Consider the following 22,834-nt stretch of genomic DNA (forward strand, 5'->3'; position numbering starts at 1 on the left):
TAAATGGTTCATCTTCTGAGACTATATGTTGTACTCCTTTGTTGTGCCTGTCAAAATATTATGGGCAAGGTAAGCAAGCAAGCTTCTCTTATCTAGTATAAGGAGCTTTTCTCAGCTTAATGAGATTGATCAGAAGAAAGATCCTAAAAAGTCATTAACAGCAATACCTAAAACAAAAGCCACATCTCATACTGACCATCACACCTAGAAACATAACCAAGTCTTTCTCAAAAGCTGACTAGGTCAAGACAGGTCAAATCTTAGGAGGTATGGCATTTCAAAGGATTGGCATTGCTCTTTTAATGAATCCATATAAGAGTTCTTTTTAGAAATTCAACAATGAAATTTAAATATTCTACACACTTTACAGCTTAGGTCAGGAGTTTCAAACTCGCGGGCCGTGGGCCAGATGCGTCATGTGCTGGCCACGCCCACCCTGATTTAGCAAAGGGGGAAAAAGTCATGATACGTCACATGATGATAACATGATGCAGCAAATTTGACACCCCTGCCTTAGGTGATCTCTCAATTCAGCTCTTCTTTTGGAAAACAGTGGATATTCTGTAGATATAGCTTTATTATTTATTTTTAAAAAAAGTTTAAAAAGCTCTGAAATTTGACAAACTGAAACAAGACCAAATCACTTGAATTTCTGACAATTATGTTATTGCTGATCAAGAGTTATGCACCCAGTATTGTAGGACTAGTCACAGTTTTTCCTCTTATGATAGTTACAAGATATATATTTCCTGGAAATGATAAATTAAAAGAAACAGCTGGTGACATGCATTTTTAACCAAAAAAATATATTAAGTTACCTGAGTTGCTTGGTGAGCTTCTGAGAGCAATAATCTTGCTGGCTGATATAAACATAGCTGGATTAAAACTTCAGCTTTTTCTATCCACAAGTAGGGGAGAGAAAGCCCATTTAATTCTTTTTCAGTAACTGCATTGAGTTCCAAAATCTGGAAATAATTTATTATAGAAATTATTCTTTTAAAAATATCTACATTTTAAATAATTAATTATAAGTTAACATTAATCATGTTAAAATGATAGGTACTTAAAACCTCAATCAGGGTACATAGTACAGTATATAGTTAATTTTACAGTTTGCCTTTTTTATTAGGAGAGCAATAAAAACATTTACAGGCAGAAAAATGGGTTAAGTTGCCTTGCAACTTTTCATGCATATATACAAGAGAAATATTGGTTACCTTATCTTTTGCAGTAAATAGTTTCTTTCTTTGCTCTATATCTAGTTCTGTCCAATCAAAATTTTTATTTTCCATTTGGTTATCCTGTATGGCATTCTCATTTTTAAATGCAATCTCTTGTCTAAATCTGAAAGAGGGAAAGAAAATATTAATCTAATTGGTTAACATAGACACAAAAACCCATTATATTAGCCTGTTATCAAGTATGATATCCCCTCCAACTTTGTTATGCCAGCATAGTAACCTATATATTTATGAAACCTATTACTGCAATCCATTTTGGAACTGCATGAAAGAGATGGGATGGGAATTTAACAAATTTTGGAAAGGTACTTCTGAATGCTCCGAATATTCCATATAGGCTACTTTATATATACCGATTTGTTATGAATACAAACCTGTCACTTAATTATGCCATTTGTTACATACCTTCCTTGTTCCTTTTCATTAATAAAGATGTCACCCACTGCCTTTTCATGGAAAGATGCTGCTTGGTACATTTTTAAATCTAAACATATTTTGGCAAGCCTGTGAAAGCAATGAGACATCTTTTTGCAGTATAACTCTGGTATAATATATATAACTCAGTTGCAAGCATACATACTGACAAAGAAAAATCTGATTCAAATCTGCATAAAAGAGCAAATGAGGTTTGCAATAAACACAAATTTAGGGTAAAATTCCCTCAACCAACAGTGCTTTTAAACAGCAGGAGGAGAAGATGGAGAGAGAACTTCAATTGTGAAGCCTAATTGAAAAAAATGGATTATTCCTAGATCCATTTAGAATTGTATTTAACTTAGACTTCACATTTTAAAGCAGCAATGTAATAGGCTGAACTATCAACCATTGCTTAAAAGAAGCAATATAATTTGACCTTCAATAAATTGGAAAATTATTCAGCACAAAACTTTCAACAATTTCAAAATTAGTTCATACTGTCAGAATCACATAAAGATCTGTGCTTGCCTGGGAAACTCAAGATAAAACTTATCCAAAGTAGCCAATGAAGGCTGTGATTACAACTGGAGTGGAAGAATGGTGGCTGGAAAAGCAGATGTTTAATGCTCTTTTATCGGTTACATCTCCCAGGAAAGGACTCTACACCCATTGACGGTTGAGTCAATCATAGATTGAAACATCCTAGGACTGTAACTATATGGCTGGGTAACAGATTATGTTGCCATAGTTGGTAAGGGGTGTCAAATTGGCAGTCACATTGTTGTCACATGATGTATCGTGACTTTTCCCCTCTTCACTAAATTGGAGGTGAGCATGGCCAGCATGTGACGCGTCTGGCCCACAAGCCGCGAGTTTGATACTCTGGTCTAAGGGTATCAGTTTTCACAGATAGTAATTAAGTCATCTTTCCAAAAGCTTGATAAAATTCTACAAATGAAGTGGTTGATAGGTATCAGAATGGGGACTAAAGATCCAGAGTAAATATTAATGCATTGGTTATACTGTGGTCTCAAATTATGTGATAAATGAGGTGGCTTTTCTTAGTGATCACATTATTTTGATAGCATGTTTTCCCATCATATAATAGTTATTATATCCTAACATTTTTTTTTCTGCATTGCAAGGTCAATGCAAGAGTTTTCTTGCTATATTATAAGAATTAGCTTTATACCCAATTGTAGTGGCTCATCTTCAGTACAGGTAGTCCTTGCTTAATGACAGTAATTGGGGTCCTGAATTTCTGTCGCTAGCATTGTGGTCATAAAGCGTGATGTTACATAACAACATCTGTTAGTGATGGCAATCCTAACCATTCCTGTTGCTTTGCTAAGTGAGGATCATAGGTTGTTAACCTTGAAAACATCATCTTCATGTTGGTTTTCAACAAGCAAAGTCAATGGGGAAGCCAGCAGGAAATCACAAGTTCCAGGAGGCTCACCAGCGGGCTGGTGAAGCATGAGTGCATCAGAGACAGGGTTCACTGCTATTGGGTGGGGAAGGTATGTAATCTAGTTGCTAAGCATCAGGGTCACAAACTCACAATCACATAACTGCGATGGTGGTGGTATGGCCAGAATTTGAAGACCTATCATAAATACCACTCGTTCAGTGCCATTGCAAATTTGAGTGGTCACAATGAATATTCATTAAATGAATGTAGATAAGAAAGTCATGAGAAGGTATGTATAGACATATATCAAGAACCAATTGCTAATATCCAGCATATGATAGTGTATCATTCTCAAAAGCAGTAACAGTAGGGTAATTATAAAATCTAACTTATGATTTAATTGTGTTAAATTCTGATTATGTCAGAATCAAAGCCAATCTAATTGTATTAAGGCCTGAGAAATATATCTGCCTATGTATATGTGTGTATATAAAACAAAGTAGGAAACACAATTATATAGTTGGCAGTGATTAATTTAAATCATTAAAAAAAACAAAGCTCTGTGGCTTTCTGGCAATTTATAGCTGAGTCCTCTGAGGGATACCCTATGGCTAACCCCTAAAAGCTACCTATTATAGAGGAAATACTCCCAATATCTGTCTGGGAAAAGCATTTATTGAACTATTTTTGGTGATGACTCAGCAAATATATTGATCTTTGAATTAAGTCAAGAATGTATTCATGGCCAGCCACTAATATCTCCTTTGACATTTCTAAATTAATCTCGCAATTGAAAAATGGAAAGGCCACTTGGGGGATATATGATTTCACTGAACTACTGAAAATGAACATTGATTGGTAAGCTCCAACTTTGGTGACCTTATTCTAGACTGCTTCTTTCAGATCCCTGAGGAGTCGGCTGATCTATTATTGCAACTATTTTTTTAAAAAAAAATCAGGATGGATTTAATCCAATCAATTATCATTCAATCAATTTACAAAGTACGATCAGCAAATTACAGTTACATTGTTTGCATTAGAAACTGTTAGATGAATTAATGTAGGAAAATATTCTGTCAGAAGAGCAACTAGGGTTCAAATAGATCAGTTTTAGACCAACATATTGAAGTGAAGTAAATTAGTAGCTCCCAATCCTTCCAGGAAATTTAGTGCTTGATTGTAAATCTTAAATCAAGGTTTGATTTGATTCCTATTGACAAGCTCTGGAAGAATTTAATACTGTTGTCCATGGCCTGCTGATTATTACTTCTAATGAAAAAATCAAGATGATAGCTAGATGCTATCACTGGCTCAAGGTTGACTCAGCCGTCCATCCTTCCAAGGTTGATAAAATGAGGACCCAGATTGTTGGGGGCAATATGCTGACTCTGTAAACCGCTTAGAGTGGGATGTAAAGCATTAGGAAGCAGTTTATAAGTCTAAGTGCTAATGCTATTGCTATTTTGAAGCAGCTTCTGGTCCTACAGAGTGATAACTGTTATAAACAAAATAAATATATACACCGAGTATACATTCAGCATAAAAAGTTTCTAAACAAATACTTCTGGGGGCAGATATTCCAATTCCAGTCTCTTTAAACTTGCAGAACTATTCTACTGGCATGCAATACAATTGGAGCAATGAAAAACATGAGCTGAGATGTTCCACCATAAAAAAAACAAACCCCATAAATTTATCAGTGGCCAGAAAGGACATCAAAATGTTTCACATTGACTAAAAAGTAACGAATACAAACCTGAGGTGGTAGAGATTTGACAGACTTTTGCTTTCAACAACATCGTGAGCAATGATTTCAGCCAAGTGAAGTAGTGGAAGAGTCATGTGAGTACATAACATTGACTGTAGTTCCTTAAGTAAAAGGTCTAAGTAATATAAGGTGCGTGTCTAAAATTAAAATAATAAATGACAAGTTCAGTATATACTTGTGTACATTTTCAATTCTCCCCCCCCCAAAAAAGGCTCCTGAAATAAATCCCTCAAAGGCAGTTTTCTATACAGTACAGTACAACTAAGTATGTAAATGTTTGCAAATAGCTAAGCATGAATACATACTTACACAAATGTATGTGAGGATAATAACATTTCATATTCTGAGCTACTAAATAAACTTATCTTTGATGCTATATGTACATGTAACACTTTGGACTAACTTGCAGCTATTACAACAAAAAATACCCCACATACAGGTAGTCCCTGCTTCCTGACCATTCATTTAGAGACCATTTGAAGTTACCATAGTGCTGAAAAAATAACTTTACACTCATTTATGACCACTGCAGCATCCCTCAATCATGTGATTGCTAATACGGACAGTAGTTGTTGTCCTGTGCCTATCTTTTTATTCTTTTCTTCTCCCCTTGCTGAACAGATTGATTGGAGAGAAAGGGATTGCAAGAAAGCAAACTGTTTGCTTTTCTACACATCAATAGCAATGTGATCACACTAGCTGCCTAGGGCTGACAGCAGGGTACTCTACGCAAACAGTTTACAGTACTCTTTTGAATCTCTTTCTCTTCGATCTTTCTGCTGTATGAGGAGAGGCATGAAGAAATCAGACAAAGGAGACATTGCCTATAGAAATTGCTTTCCCCTTCCTCCGAGTGTAGAGATTGGAAAGGAAGTGATTTCAAGTGAGCACTCTAAGCTGTTTATAAAGAATGCCTGACTTCCAGTCCCTTGGCTACCAGCATAATAGCATTGTTTTCAATGTGTACAAAACAGCATTCAGACCTTCAAAATTTCCAAAGAGCATAGGAATAGTTAAGAGGCAAGCAAAAGCCTCCTTATCTCCTGTTTAGTCTGAAAGGAGTCATAATAATGTGATTTCCCACTTAGTGAATGTTTCACTTAGTGGTGTAGTTATTAGTCCTAATTAGGGCTGTTAAGAACGGTACAAGAACTATCTGAAACTTCAATATGAACAAAAGAAGCCAGAAGCAAGTCACAGCTGGAAGTACATTTCAATTATGGCCTATACAAGATATTACTCACAGGTGCTAAAATGGTTTCTCTGTTCACAGTACAGCCACTTGAGTCCTGTTTAAAGGCTTCTCTCATCTCATCAGGGCACTCATAGCTAGCCCATTCCTCCACATTTCCAGGCAAGACATCAATTGGTCCCTTCTTTTTCACCTTCTCTTTACTGGCTGAGCCTCCCTGAAAATTGGACTCTTATGTTTAAGAAAGTTTCTTTTTTGTTAACATAAATGAAATCAAAATACTGCATTAAACGAAATATACCTTTTTTCCATCTTTGGGGGATTTCTCTTTATCTTTCTTAGGAGGGCTTGTAGGTGAAACTTGAGTAGCATCAGGCTTTAGAGAAAAGAAAAAAGAATCAGTGATCAATATTTCTGTAATAATACATTCAGTCCTATTAAAAGTTTTTTCTTAAAATAAGTCTCAACTCTTTTCATGGGTTTAGTTTAGGATTTTCAAGCAGAAATAATAATAAAAGGCACTGTAATATTTTAGCTATATGAAAATGACTTCCTTTACTGTCTTTCTTCAACAGATAGAAACTCCAGATTTGGGAATATTAAAGAGATAATGTTTTATCCTTCAGTCTAATAATAATGAGGAAGGAAAGAGCCACTATTTATTTATTACATTTGTATGCCACCCATCTCTCTGCCAAATGACTCTGGGTGTCTTACAATATTATGAATAATAACAAAGCAATTACAGGAATTATAAAACAATTGTCATATGCACCACAAATTAAAAGAGCTTAAAAACAGCAGGAAAGCGACCATCAATCATCAGTTTAATTTTAGACACTTAAGTCTACATAAGTAAGATTCTGTGAATACATCCATCTCACCTTGCCTTATAAATGATCACTGCTACAGAATTTGTGATGATTACACTCATGAATATTTTGACAATGTAAAGTTCTGTGGCATAATTTATGCGATGTATACATTTGTTTCCAAGTAAAAAGCATTCATTTCACTGCTAATATGTTCTCAGAAAAAACTTTAACTTCTCTAGATATTATTACATTATCACCCTTATGATCCTGAGCACCACCTCTGCTAATTTATGCTGATACATGTTGGTAGATCAACAAATCTGGAAATCCAGATATTCTCTACCCATGGATTATAGTAGTATTAATAGTAGTCTTACTTAATAACATAACATGTATGGAACTTGGCAGTATTTGTAACAAGCCATATGCTTCATGATGTCATAGCTGTAACACAATTATGAAATTGTGCCATATCTGTTAGCTATGTCATTGGCATGATGAAATTATGGCATATGTGTGACTATTCCCACCCCCTTCTCCCCACAAAGTCTCACAATGGGAGGAAAAGTTTGGATATGAAGACAAGGTCAGCTTTTGAGGGAGAGTGCATTACCTTTTTCCCATCTTTTTTGTCTTTTGATTTTGGAGTTGCTGATTGGGCTGGTGAAACTTTGGTCTGTGCCTTTAAAAACAGTCCTGCTGTTGTGAATGACATCTGAAAAATAATTACATTTACTTTGGGGAAGAAGAAACTTTTTCAAAAACTTAATTGAGCCAACGAGTACAGTATGATCTACTTTGTATCCCTAAATTTTAACTATTTTTAAGGGGCAACATTTAAAAATATATATTTTCTTAAAATGGTGTGGGAACATTGGTTTCTATGAAGAGCGGAGCCACAAAAAATACATTCTCTCTGGCTAAAAAGCCTACAAACTATGGGTGTTTTTCTTCCTTTGGCCAATAGGTAAGCCAATAGGTTTGTAAAGTAATAAGTGATTTACCACTTTCCTGCTAACATACATTGTTATGTTTATGCTCTGATTTACTCATTTTGATATATTTCAATTCAGGTTACGCTTTTTTTCTAGAAGACTGAGATTTTGAAAGCCTCACTGCCATATGTTGCCTTAAAGTTGACAAGTTTGCTGACTCAGTTTAAGTAGTTTTGTGTGGCAAATATAATTGCACTAATAAAAATATCAAAGAATTAGAGTAATTTTGTTTCCAATTAAATGTTGTTATAATATCAGCACGCAGCAGAAAATGAGATACATTTTTGTTCAGACTAGTAGCATTACACATTCTATAATTCTACACAAGTGGGAATTTCTTTTGAACAAGTTTTTGGAACAGACTTGTCATTCAAGTATATCAAGAAATCACTTGCATATAATTTATCTTCATTAAAAGCTACAATAATTATTTTTGGAAGATCAATGTGATTGAGGTAAGTGCTTTGAATTCAAGCCATTGTTCATTAAAAAAAAAAACTAATAGATTTGCACAATGCATTTATTTAGCAGCCTTCTAGTCACCATTTTCTTATCTCACCTGCCACATGCGAATCACAAAAGCATACGCCATCAAACAGTATTGCTCGTAAAAAGTTGAACGGTGGCCAGAAATGACTGCCATTATTGTATAAGCTCTAAATAAAGCTTCTAACTGTTTTATGCTTCTTAATTCTCCAATACTAATTTGGTTTCTTACTTCTATAACGAAAATATGAAGAATCAGTCAGTATCGTTGAAAATGTTTTATATAACAATATAAACATATTCTTGGTATGTAAAGGGCATGTATTATATAATTCGTAAGCTCCATATGTAACTGGTCCTGGGTAGTTCCAAATGTCTCAAGTATTAGTTTTATCTCCCTCACCCCTTAATTTAAAAAACCTAAAACAATATTTTGTTTAAATGAGAAAGAGGAAAAATATCACCTGTAGAAGGCTACAGGAAAAAATCTAAATGTTTTTTAATGTCAAAGGGAAAAAATATTACATCACAGTACACCCCCAATGCTAAAATAAACACAGCTATTTCTGGAAGATAGGGAGAAAAACATACCTTCTTCATCAGGGCTTTTTTGGAGAGGTTTAAGATACAATAACATATTTATTGCCCATTCCAGGTGTTTAATAGCTTCACTAAGAGGAAACTGCTTGCAATACAGCCATTCTGCAAATCCTAAGATATTATCCACTTTCTTTAATTCAGATTCCTTTTTCTACATAAAAACAGTGAGCACACATTTAGACTAGTTCTTGATGCACATTTCCTTTCAAAGGAAAACAAAGTAATCTAAATTCAGGTAGTCCTTGATTTACAACAGTTCATGTAGAGACTGTAAAAAGATAGAATGGCATTGAAAAAAATGATTTATAACCATTTTTCACACCTATGATCATCGCAGAATCCCCATGGTCACATGATCAGAATTCAGATGCTTGGCAATTGGTTGATATTTACGATGGTTGCCGTGATCATGTGATCAGTTTTTGCGAACTTCTGACAAGCAAAGTCAATGGGGAAACCGGATTCACTTAACAACCATGTTACTAACTTAATAACTACGATTCATTTAACAACTGTAGCAAGAATGGTCATAAAATGGGGCAAAACTCTCTTAACAAATGTTTCACTTAGCAACATAAATGTTGGGCTCAGTTGAGGTCATAACTTGAGGATTACTTGTGTACAAAAGCCCACATTGCTTTTAGGTAAACTGCAACATCATATCAGAGAATCATGGAATTATAGATTGGGAAAGTATCACAAAATTAATCTAGCCTAATCCTTTGCAGATTATTGGTTGCTGTAAGCAAGTACTGGGGAAAAGGGAGGTATTTTTTACATCTGTCAGGACCAAAAGCCTTCATTAAGTTATGTAGCAACATTTTTTCAATTCAGAGATAGTACTAGGAATTTTAGAGGAAGGGAAAACTATTTATGAATGACATGATAAATATTGAAAGAAACATTTCAAAAATGAAATTTACATAATTCACTTGAACTTTCTATTTCAGAGGCCTCTAATATGTGGTAATCCAAAGGTGTCTGTCCAAGCCAGGAAATACTGAAAATCCTTAACCATATTAATTCTTAGGCCTCCCTGGATGTTTAGGTGGGGAATCACAGAAAACTACTAATCTTCTCAAAAGGAAGATAGGAAGCCTCTGGAGAAAGATCTATTAGTTTACCGTACCCAAAACAAGAATTAGGAATTACATAAAGCTTATATTCTTTCTACCACTGTCAGATATTGATTTTTCATCAAGAACTGCAAACTATCTTTTAAAAAGAAGATACATACGAACCTGTAAAACTTCAATTGCATTTTGGTAGCAAGATAATTGTCCCACAATATCAAAGGAAACAGATGCCAAACGATGCCACATATCTGACATGTAGACTTCAGTTTCATCACGGAATTTCTGAATTTCCATTATATAATTACGTCCTAGTCTTGCCTTTACCATGACCATATGCTTAAAAATTGGGCTATGAAGGAAAATTTTATTTAGTTAGTATTTATGAATGATTTAATAAATTGACAAAGTGGTATTTCAAAACTTTTTTTATATAAAATATTTTAAAATCAGAACTCACTATTTGAATTGCAGGGATATTTAGCTCCATAAAGGAATGAACATTCATATCCAGACTTTAGCATGATAGTACATAAGAAATTTTAATATATCAAATTCCGGATTACACAGAGCAGAATTCCAACAATGGGATGAATGCAAACTAATTTAATGTTCAAAGAAGGTTATTAGAGGTTAACAAATGCACCCATTTGTAGAATTTAGTTTTAGCAATAAGTAATATCCACATTGAGGAAAGTACAGCTGTGACAACAAATCCAGTAGAAAAAATTGCAATGTGGAATGCTTTAGGCAACTGTCGAGCTACAAATGCTTGCTGAAATGCAATTAGGAATAATTTTTTACTTCAAGATATTGCAGTGAAAAGGAAATAAAGTGGGAATGTGTATGTATGAATATGTGTGTGCGAGACTATTAAATAGTGTGACTGTACTGCACACATTCAGCTTGTACAAAGCCATTTCCTCAAGGCAGGAAATGTTGCTGAGAAATACAGATAGTCCTCAACGTACGACCATAATTGAGCCCAACATTTATGTTGTTAAGTGAATTTTGGCCCATTTTATGATTTTTCTTGCCTTAATTGTTAAGTAAATCATTGCAATTGTTAAGTTAGTAACATGGTTGTTAAGTGAATCTGGTTCTCCATTGACTTTGCTTGTCAGAAGGTGGAAAAAGGTGATCCCATGAGCCTGGGACAGTGCAACTGTCATAAATATGAATCAGTTGACAAGCATTCAAATGTAAATCACATGACGATGAGGTTGCTGCAACAACCATAAGTGTGAAAAAGGTTCATAAGTCACTTTTTTTTGTGCCATTGTAACTTTGAATCGTCACTAAATGAACTGTTCTAAATTGAGGTCTATCCGTATGGTGCTTTGACGTGAAGGAGAAATTATGGAGAAATTACTACTTTTTACTTATTGAATAAATAAACTCAGTCACAGATTTTCTGCTATGTGTGGATATCCACTGGCTAATTTGTCACGAAGAAGAACAACTTGGAGGAAAATTCTTAACAACATAGACGTTTAATAAAGAGAAACCTTCTCTGCAAGATAAAAATGGTTTAAATGAATCCCAGGAAGACGATGTATGCAGTGAAGGGACCCACAAAGGTCCCTTTATGTAAAAGTGCAAATCAGTATCACATCTTGAATGAAAGTGAAAAGAAAATCAAAATCTGTTTGTGTAAACTGCTGGGCTTAATCTCTTGAGCTCCAACCAGTGATGTGCTGCTAAATGCTAAAAACGACCTGTTTTGACTCCACTGCTGCCACCCAACATCACTAACTGATTCATGCACTGGGCACTGAGGCTCTCCTCTAGCTGTCAACCAGCTTGCAAAATTTCAGAACCAGGACTCTTGCCACTTGGTACAAGATGGCTCCAGCCTGCCACTTGTTGCAATTCATGATTAGAAATTGGTGAAGCTCTTTTGTATTTCACTGTATACTTGCAATTATTAATAATATGAGAGGTCCTTGGTGCTAACAGATGATGTTACCTAGTTTGGGTAATGAAATGTCTGCTAGAAAACAACCAAGTTCAAGAGAGCACCAATGAGCACCCCTCATTTCAACAAATGAGCTCCAAATATTCCCCTTTATTGATATTAATAGTGTCCTGGAAGCATCCCTTAAGAAAGTGACATTGGAATTCCTTTGGTTAGTGGATTACTAGAACATCTATCTCATAATGTATAAAAAAACTGGAGGAAAAAAAAAGCAAAATTGGGGAAGGGATAGTTGATTGGGCATGTTACAGGTCCTTAAGACAAGAAACGTGTCTGCCAATTCTCCATCAAAGCCCCTGCCTTCTAGAAGATTCTCTCTTCAGATATTAGGATGAACCTGACTCTATTCGCCTTTTGTAAAGCTATGAAGACCTGGTTATGCCTATAGCCCTGAGTGTGTTTAAGGTCACATTTTGTTGGTTACATTAGCATCTATAGCAAGAGCTTTGCTTGACAACTATATATATATATATATGTATATATATATATATGTATATATATATGTGTGTGTGTGTATGTATATATATATATATATATATATATATATATATGTATGTATGTATGTATGTATGTATGTATGTATGTATGTATATTTGTTTTGTTTTAAGTGCTTTTGATGATATATGCTGCCAGAGGCACTTGTTGAGATGGATGGCTGTAGACCTCAAATAAATAAATAAGAAAATCAGATTTCTCCTACTATCAAAAGTTGTGGCCTGGAGGTAAAGGACAACCATCTAAGTGGAAAGTTTCTCTCTGGGTTAATTCTGGCATTTCAGAACTTTAAATGGTACTGTGTTGCTTAAGATAACCATAGCTATCGAAATGCATACTAAGTGAAATATTTTGCAAACTATCCAAATAACTTACAGTCTGTGCTTTGTGCGAGGAAGAATCTGAACAGCTTCATCTAAAACTTTAAGGCCTGTCTCCCACTCATTTTTATCAGCATATGCTTGGAACAGTAACACATACAAGAATGTTCTTAAGGTCAAATCTTCCTCAGCACCTTTGAAATACATTAACACAGTATCTCAAATATTACAAAATCCATGTAGGTAGATCGTCAGCAAATATAAGGGGGGGGGGGAGAGAGAATGTTTAAAAGTTGAAATGGTAAAAACTTACCTGGAAAAAAATGCCCATCTGATGGGCTGATGCTCTGAAAATCTATTGTAGGCCACTGATGCAAGTGTAACATATTGCTTGCTTCCTAAAAAACAAAACAAAACGAGGTGCTGATTGTAGTGGAAGAGATGTCATTGACATTTGAATTGTAATTTTGTGAATATAACAAAATAAACTTCTAGAATAAAAATGGGGAAAAAAACTCCAGGACAGTAGGATCTATTTACCCAATGGCAGAAAACAGCAAACTATCAAGAAGAGAGAGATATGGGAGATTTGAAATCCTTTCCAAAATTGCCCGTTGTGCTGGGAAAGTCAGGTTGTCTAAAGATATTCACTCATTATTTTAGTATGTAAAGCAATTATTTCTTAATAATCAATTATTATAATTTATATTTATTTATGTACCTTTTTACATTACAATGTAAGATATACATTATTATTTTCCTCATCGGGTTTCGATGTGCTGGAAATCAAATCAGCCATGAATCCAGTAGGAAAGTATTATTTCTTACCTGCTTATTTTTGGCCTCTGATGCTTTAATGATGCTCTTGAGAATGACTTCAGTAGGTGCTTTGAGATGCTGCCTGTCTGCTGAAGAACCAATGAAAGGTAAACATGCATTCCAGAAATTTCGAGCTGCTACCATGGCAAGGTTAAGATTTCCTGCTTCTCCGGCATACCTAAGAAAGTGGAAAAATATAATAATACCACAGACCTGCTATAGCAGGTTGTAAGCAATACATAATGAAACTGCAATGATTCTGATTAATTACCCTCTTGGATATATTGCATTTTTTGAATTAAAGGGCTTAGCCATTAATAAAAATTATGGAAAGGTTTACCTTTTAATTTTTCTTTTTCTATCTATCTATCTATCTATCTATCTATCTATCTATCTATCTATCTATCTATAAAAATCATATAACAGATAATTTTTAATAATTTAATCATTCCTGAGATTTTTGACGTCTATATAATTTTCTACTGACTCATTAAAAAACTCCCAAGAATATTTTTACAGTTATGAATACATCCATGTAGTATTTCCTATACATAATAAAATACCAAAACTCTCCAATGAATTACATGTAAGGTTAATGGTTTAAAGCTTCTGTTGTAACAAGTTAGTAATTATTATTTAATTATCCTGATTAGCAAAGTAAACAAGCATAATATACTAATTAAAACAATTTCTTAGTTCCCTTCAGAACTTGCTGTTTATTGGATGTTGACAACAATTATCAAGATTATTTATATGTTTTACATGTACATCTCAATGTCAATACAAATAGTAAAGCTTTCATTTTCGCTTGCTTTTTCAGTACCATAATAAATGTTTAATAATATTAGGTAATATTTCTCTTCCCAGAAAATTAAGTAATCCATAATTACAATCAATTCCCATTATTATTTTATATTCTCAGGAGATTCTACATTCTTACAGATTAGTTTGTTATGCTTATTATGCCATCTGTTCTTCATTTCATAAGTTTCCCTTAGGTGAATATAATGTAAAAAAAAAGTTACATTAATAAATATTTTCCCATATGTCAAAATGTATGGCGTGACCTATCTCTTGCACTCCATTTATCATTATTTTACACAGAAGTGCAGTTTTAGTTTAACAGCACTTCAAAGATTTCTGAAACTAATTGTTTCCTGTCAATAAACGTTATTAACTTTGTGTCTGTTTCTGAAATAAAAATGTTTGGTGCAACAGTTAAGGTGCTGCATTAGAAACTAGGGTATTGTGAGTTCTAGTCTTCCTTTAGGTATGAAAGCTAACTGGGTGGTTTTCAGCTGGCCACTTGGTCTAAATCCAACCCACCTCACAGGGTTGTTGTTGTGGAAAAAAGAAATGGGAGAATTATGTACAATTTTGGAAACTTTGCATTGATTAAGTCAATTATTTTTTAATATTCTCTACTGAAAATGCAAAATTTTAAAACTATATCCTCTTGCCAAGTAGCTATTAAACTTTATCCATGTCACATGTCCTAAATATATTTTTAGATTCAATTTTTAATATTTTTATATTTAATCTTCTTTTGACTGATTTTATATTTTATCAAAAGTTGAAAGTTTTAATTTTATCTCAAGTTATCAAAAAGTCAGAGATAAAATTTCATCCTGGATTATCTCTGAGTCTTTGCTAGGTGCTACAGTGTGCGAAAATTTCAGTTTCTTTAAAATTAACATATTGTGGAAATGTTTATTATTACCAGTCTAAAAAATAAAACCTAGAGCTATTTCATAAAGCTACTGATCTCTCCTTTAAAAAAAAATTGTTTTCCATAGTCAATTAAATATCCAGAAACAGACATTACCGGTAAATGATGCCAAACTACATCGGTGTTTGGCCTCGTTTTATGGCACTCTTGCTTTAATTTTTAAAAAATTCAATATGAGATCCCTCCTGCAACTTGCTAATGGTTGAGAGACAGAGAAACTAAGAAAAAAAAAATAAGAATAAAGGTTTCTACTCCTGAAATAGTTTGATACAATTTATATTACTTCATTGTTGATGGTTAAATGAGGAGAGACACCCTATTCTTTATGAGTGACACCAGTACAATATCACTCAATGTTAATGAAGATTCTGATTTTTTTAGTTTATTTCTGTGCTTTCAATACAGTTGCTATTTGCCTGGGATTTATACATTTGCAGGTGTTCATATTCAGATTTCATTAAAATAAATAAAAATGTCCTACCCACCCAAAAAATCACAACATACCTTGCACTTTCAACAAAGGAATTTGATGCTGTAACCCGCAAATGTTTTTTGCCAGCCAGGTTTTCCATTATACTCTTCCCTTGAGTACAAGAAGCAATACTCAGCATTTCTTGTCTGGCACTGTAATCATTTCTAGACGAAGAAGTCAAAAGCAAACTTTAGACTAATAACTCAGTTTTCAAGATCCTGCCGGAACAGAGCAGTCCTTCGGTCTGCAGGAAACAGACAATAGAAACTTTCCATTCTCCCATTTGGGCGGGATAAGGGCAGAATTTTTTTATTTATTCATCGGCAGTAAAAGCTACTTCTCATTTTATCAGCTAATGTCATCATGTGTATTGTTTGGCTAATTCTTTGTACAAAGAATCTCAGATAACTACAGATAATCCTCGATGTGCAATGGTTTGTTTAGTTACAACCAGTGGTGGGATTCAGCCGGTTCGCACCACTTCGGGAGAACCGGTTGTGAACTTTCTGAGCAGTTTGGCAAACTGGTTGTTGGAAGAAATCATTAGGGCAGAGAACCGGTTGTTAAATTACTTGAATCCCACCACTGGCTACAACGGTGCTGAAAAAAGTGACTTACAACAGTTTTTCACTCTTATGCACCTTAAAAGAAGCATGGAGAAACTGTGGCAGGTTCAGAGGACAACTAAAGGAGTCTGAAGAAGCTGCAGCAAGTTTGGAGGAGAATTAAAGGATGATAAGGAATCTGAAACTAAAGCCTATGAAGAAGATAAGCATAGTTAGCTTGCAAAAGACTGAGAGGATTTTTTTAAAAAAACAGACAAATGTGTATCTGTTTTCTGTCGAAACAAACAAAAAACTAGATAAGAACCAACAGGCTGAAAACATGAATTTGAAGATTAAATATATTACCGTGTTTTCCCGAAAATAAGACCCTGTCTTATATTTTTTTTGAACCCTGAAATAAGCGCTTCGCCTTATTGCCATGCACTCAAAAGTCCGATTGGGCTTATTATCAGGGGATGTCTTATTTTGGGGAAAACAGGGTAATATATTTAATATATTAAATGATGGAAGAGTCCGCCTAGAACTGTGGTAGGTTCCTTCTTGATGAAGATTTTCAGGGTCTGGATGGCCAGTTGTCAGGAATGGTTTACTGGATTCCTGCACTGAGAAGAAAGGTGGACTTGATGACTTATACAGTATAGTCTCTTCTAACTCAGACTTTTAATCTGAATCTTGCTTTCCTTTTAAGATATTGCCAAGATATTTAAGATAAAGTTACACAACTATATACCATGTGGAACTGGCAAAAATCTCCTTTTAGCATTATTGTACATCAATATAATGGTATAATAATTGTATCCATTAGAGGTCAGTATTGCTCTATTTAATTCTTTTCTTTAAAAAAGTCTGAAGAAAGTTTTCCTCCAATTACTGCTATTTTAATGGAAAGAATCATGATGTATTAAGATGATAGAATAAAAATCCCTCTTGGGTTAAAGGTGAATTTTAAAAGTTATAGAAATCTGGAGATGCTTTCCAGCTAAAAATTTAATTGAAAGCTTCAAAGCATTTCACACAAAATAATATTAAAGAGCAAAATATCAAAATAACACTGTGGAGATCAGAGAAAAGAACTGTTGCAGCTGGTATGAGGCAGATTCTAACTAATAATAAGGTGCTTGGTAATGGGACATAAGATATCAGAGTTTGTTTCTATATCTGACATCATCACCAGAATAAATTAATTCCTCCTTTCTTATCTCTGGTTAGGCAAACTAGGAGGGCCATTTGGCCATCTAGAATCCTGAATTCACATCACCTAAATATGATGGCAAAATGATTGAGCTGAACATCACAATTCTTCTTTCTTTTGGAAAGGAGCATTTTTAAGAGAGGGAATAAGAACACAAAGATTCTGTTGTGCAAGTTGCTGCATCCCCCTCAAATCATGTGAAAAAGGGTCCCACTCTTTCCTGTAAGATCCATATTTCAGGAGCTTGGGTTAAAGGACAATCACCACAAACATGGTAGGGAAGGCAAACTAGATTCCATACTTACTCAAGTTCTTAAACTAGCTTCAAATTTTGATCGTGATTCCTTGAAACCTTATAGCCTTAATCCAAGGCAGCGCTGGTAGGGATATGTTATTTAATTATAGTTAAAAACAACATAGGGATCACGGTGAAGGTTTTTTTTGAGGGTTGGATGGAAACCTGCAGCTATGAGATCAGCTTTTTTTAAAATATCTGTTCCCCTCTAAGCAAGAATTATGCAAGGTTTTTAAAAAATAAATCAGTATTTAAAGGTGACTTCTCTACTTACATTCCTTTTTTCTTTGGATCTATGTTAAATGGCATTTTACCCAATTCCAAAATCTTTTGAGAACACGTTATCACCAGTTCATGATCATGGAGATTATGTGCAAAATGCATAAGTCTGGTCAGTGTCTGAAGCTGTACAAGCGAGTCTGACCAACTGCACTCCAGAGCCATTTTTACCAACTGCAAGTAAGTGGATAAAATATATGTTCATGAATTGATAACATTAATACTTAGCACATCCAGTCTACAATGTTTCAGAATAATGACTTGTACCTTTTTGTAAAGAATGGCTTAGGAAAAAAAATGGTATTGCTACAGTGAGTGCATCAAGCTTGGGAAACTGCGTTGCAGATCATTAGCAATTCCATATAGGTGTGGGGTATAATTACCATAAACCAAACAAATGTAAGAGATGAGCCAAGTAAGTAGTACTTGGAATATATCTCCTTTGAATTTTATTTCAGTTTTAAAGAGGATAAAATATTTCCAGATTTTAAAAAAAATCTGTATTCCCCCCCCCCAAATATTGATAAAATGTAAAACCACTCTCTTGATTATTTGAGTCATGAAAACTCAAGATTTTGTTGTTAATCCCTTTATGGAAAAGAAAAAAGAAAAAAGAAAAGAAAGGGAAAACATCCCTTTTCTACTCTCCCATCTGTACGAGTGTGTGACTACAATCAGACCAAGGTTCTGATGATACTAACATTCATTAGAATCTTGGTCTGATTGTACTATTTATACTATTCATCTGACTGGAATCTTTTGCTCTTTTCACCTAGATCTATTTTTCTTCCCTACCCTTCATCCCTATTCTTTGTATTCCAAAAAAGTTTTGGTTAACTTGAACCACAGTAAAGTAGCAATCTGAGAAACTGAAGTTTAATTCTCCTTCATATATTTAACATGAATGTTGGTTAAGTACATTCTGTTCGTAGGAACAATGCATATATAGAAGAAAAAATATTATTTTGGATATGCCACTGTGTTTTGATTTTGATGTGGCCTTCTAACCAATTTAGAAAAAGCTACTACTAATACTGTTCTATAGAGGAGGAGGAGGAAGGGACGGAAGAAATATACATATATATATATATACCTGAGACAAATTGGGAAGTAAGAAGTCCATAAGGCTCAAACCATTGCACGAATACATTTCCAGGCCCATAAAAACCTTTGTCATGGGACTTGTCCCATCATCATTACTCTGCATAGAAAGAATCACTGATTCAATAGATAACAAGACATCATATTAAATAGATACAAATATACATTTTTCTAGAAATCTGCAGGTTACTGGCACACTCAACCACAATTTAGCTTCTCTAATGTTTCATAGAACAATCTACCATGCAACTCAATTGCAATTTAAAATGATAATACCTAAATGAAGATTAACAAATACATCTCCCCGTTGTGAGAACTTTGACCTCAAATTCTGAAAAAAATTATTTATTTATTTATTTATTTATTTTTTCAAATTTCTATACCGCCCTTCTCTTTTCGGACTCAGTGCGGTGAACAGCCAAGTAAAACACTTTATATACAAAAGTTAAAATAGATTTAAAATAATTAAATAATTTGGCCCATAATTTAAAACATTTCAATTTAAAACCAATTTCAAATTTTAAAAATCCATCATAAAATCAGGACAGCCCGGAATGGGCAATCTTTTTGTGCTTTTTTAAAATAATTTTTGGCACCTGAGTCACGGTAAGTATGGTACTACTATAATAGAAGGAATTATTTTGGTTTTTTGGGTGGCAAGATTAAGCAGGATTTAAGGCATGCTATTTTTGCCAAAAAGTAAGTTAATTGGTGTTATAAGGCTCACATTGGGAAAAAGTTGAGATAATCTTGTTTGGAATCCTCAAGTTCACTGATGTTCATATTCAGCAGGGAATATATGTGTATGTATCGTATGTCCTGCCCATCTAGCAGTTCGAAAGCATGCAAATGCGAGTTGATTAATAGATACCACTTTAATGGGAAGGAAACAGTGTTCTGTGCACCTTTGGCATATAGTCATGCTGGCCACATGACAATAGAAAATGTCTCCCTCGGAGAAGAAACAGACCTGAGCACTGTACCCTAGAGTTGGAAACAACTGGATAGGGAAACATTTACCTTTTTTTATACTGTATGTGTGAAAGAATGAGAATGGGACAACTCTTGGCAGCCAATCCCTATGGCCAACTTGTCATGGCCAACTCACTGCGAGACAATTTAACAATTCTATTTAATTATTTACAATAAATAAAGATTATTTTAATTTCTGCCATTCACATTTCATTCTGCCCCTTCTTTTGCATCCTTTCTTTAATGATTTTATTCCACCATTTCTTTGATATTAGTGTAACTCTTATTTATTATTATTTATTTATTATTTATTAATTCAATTTGTATGCTTCCCCTCCCCAAAGACTCAGGGTGGCTCACAACGCATTTAAAATCATTATAAAAAACATTTAAGAATTAAAAACATTAAAAACATTAAAACTCATTCACACCATTCATGGCCGGATTTTACCGGATCACAAGAGCGAGATCAACGGCCCAGGCCTGCCAGAAAAGCCAGGTCTTTACCGCTTTCCGGAAGGCCAATAGGGTGGGGATGGTCTGGACCTCAGGAGGTAACTGGTTCCAGAGAGCTGGAGCAGCCACAGAGAAGGCCCTCCCCCGCGGAGGGCCTCTTGTCCTGCAGAGAGTTGTCCTGTGGCAAGTTGACCTGCAGTGAGTTGGCCATGGCAAATTGGCTGTGAGTTGGCCATGGTGAATTGTCATACACCCTGTGAGAATAGAGCCATGCCAAAGTCTACTATCTATTTATATAAAATGAAATTTCCAGACTAGAGTTCTGTTTTTCAAAGTGGTTCTCCCTGGTGTAAGAGAATAATTTGATGCCCGCAAGCAGCATTCCATCTCTGAAATCCCCTTTCTGGCACCCACCTTGTCAAAAAATACCTATCATAGTTTCCTTCGGTTCTGAAACGAGAAACACTAAAGCATGGTGTATGCACTTATATTAGGCTTAAGGTAATTTATAATACAAAGACCAAACCCCCCCCCCCCAAGCAAAAAGGAAAGAAAACTAGGAAAGTAGGGTGAGAAAGAAAATAAATACTGCCTCTTTCTATTCTGCATCATCATCTACCATCTCTCTGCTGTGACTCTCTGCTGTGACTCTCAGCCATCAAAAGGCTGCCTTTTTACGCTGTGATAGAAAGAATTGGTACCTCCTCCTCAGATCCATGCAACCTCCCAATCTGTTGCTGGAGTAATTGTTTGGCCTTTACCCAAGTTGCAATAACTTGTTGACGTAGAGCAATAGGCACAGGCTCATCGGGTGCACTTCCATTAGGCAAACGCATAGCAAATTCACAGACCTAAAAGAAATTATTTTATAAATGCTATCTTTAAAAAAAAGCAAACCTAAAGCAGAAGCATATTAACAAATTTCGTGGAGCATGAGATGAAGAAGGGAACATCTGTTTTACTGATAAAAAGCTCTTCTGTTAAATAAGAGCTGTTTACTTATTGGTTTGCCAATAAGTAAAAACATTATTTGTTTGCTAATTTGTTTGTTCATCCATCCATCCATCTATCCAATTTATATGGCAACCAATGTCAACAAATGACTCCAATTAGCAAACAGAATTAAAATAAAATAAAATAAAACTAATGACAACATTACAAAAGTTAAATACAAAACATCCAAGAAACATCCACCCAAATCACTTATACAAGCAAGAAGTGAATCCTTAAACACACTTGGGGCCTCAGACCTGGGCCCAGAATCAGGTCTCTAGGACCTTATGAATGTCCAGCAGGGCTGGAGCTATCCTGATCTCTGGCGGGTGAATTTTCCATAAGGTGGGTGCTATGGCAGAAAAAGCATGTCTCCTTAGTCCATTAACAGGCATTCTTTAGCCAGCAGGACCAGTGGTGGGTTGCTACAGGTTGGCCCCAGATTGGGCGAACTGGTAGCAGTGACGACGGCGGGAGGCTGTGCATGCGCAGAAGTGTCACATGGATGCACGAACACATGACTATGAGTGAACCGGTAGCGATGGGCTTTGAAACCCGCCCCTGAGCAGGACCCTAAGCAAACCACTAGGCTTGATCAGACTGAATGAAAGAAACAACTGAGGAAAGACATGGGCCCTCAAGTAACCTGGTCTTAAACCATGAAAGGCTTTAAAGGTGTCAACCAGCATCTTGAATTGCATACTAAAGCATACTGGCAACCAATGCAGCTCATGGATAGGGTTGTTACATGTGCCAAGTAACGAATGCCATTGAATGCATGTGTTGCTGGATTCTGCCCAAGTTGAAGCTTCTGAATGCTCTTCAACATAGAGGCCATTGCAGTAATCCAGATGAGAGGGCATGAGTGATAGTGAACAGGACCTCCCGGTCTAGGAATGTGCACAGCTAGGACATCATCTGAGGATATAAAAAATCCCTCCTAGTGATGGTTGCCACCTGCTCTTTGAGTTCAGGACTCCCAGATTACCCACCAGGTCTATCTGAAGCAGTGCCACTCCTATGATGGAAGGTTCCCAAAGGATGTCCAAACACCCAAAGCCACTCAAGTCTTGCTTGGCTTAAACCAAAGTTCAAATTCTTAGATTTGTAAGAAACATCTTCCTTATTTGGCCCTTTCTCCTGCTTCCAACAAAAATGCTTACACGTTC

At 35.1% G+C, this 22,834-nt stretch overlaps 1 protein-coding gene across 2 annotated transcripts in view; it reads right to left on the reverse strand.

Moving 5' to 3' along the window:
* The window catches only part of CFAP46 (cilia and flagella associated protein 46), a 93,852-nt gene that overhangs the window by 35,758 nt on the left and 35,260 nt on the right, over positions 1-22,834 (reverse strand). For both annotated transcript variants that reach the window (XM_034436532.3, XM_034436534.3), the window contains 17 exons: positions 21,374-21,523; positions 19,237-19,344; positions 18,139-18,317; positions 15,844-15,975; positions 13,620-13,788; positions 13,105-13,189; positions 12,847-12,985; positions 10,167-10,350; positions 8,917-9,076; positions 8,399-8,559; positions 7,458-7,559; positions 6,331-6,405; positions 6,082-6,246; positions 4,826-4,974; positions 1,647-1,745; positions 1,218-1,344; positions 819-965 (listed from right to left, as the gene is read on the reverse strand). In XM_034436532.3, coding sequence (XP_034292423.2) covers positions 819-965; positions 1,218-1,344; positions 1,647-1,745; positions 4,826-4,974; positions 6,082-6,246; positions 6,331-6,405; positions 7,458-7,559; positions 8,399-8,559; positions 8,917-9,076; positions 10,167-10,350; positions 12,847-12,985; positions 13,105-13,189; positions 13,620-13,788; positions 15,844-15,975; positions 18,139-18,317; positions 19,237-19,344; positions 21,374-21,523 — 2,331 coding nt within the window. The remainder of the gene's footprint in view (positions 1-818; positions 966-1,217; positions 1,345-1,646; positions 1,746-4,825; positions 4,975-6,081; positions 6,247-6,330; positions 6,406-7,457; positions 7,560-8,398; positions 8,560-8,916; positions 9,077-10,166; positions 10,351-12,846; positions 12,986-13,104; positions 13,190-13,619; positions 13,789-15,843; positions 15,976-18,138; positions 18,318-19,236; positions 19,345-21,373; positions 21,524-22,834) is intronic.

The sequence above is a fragment of the Pantherophis guttatus genome, chromosome 6, assembly GCF_059756535.1.
Source record: "Pantherophis guttatus breed Tessera chromosome 6, ASM5975653v1, whole genome shotgun sequence".
Lineage (NCBI taxonomy): Eukaryota > Metazoa > Chordata > Lepidosauria > Squamata > Colubridae > Pantherophis > Pantherophis guttatus.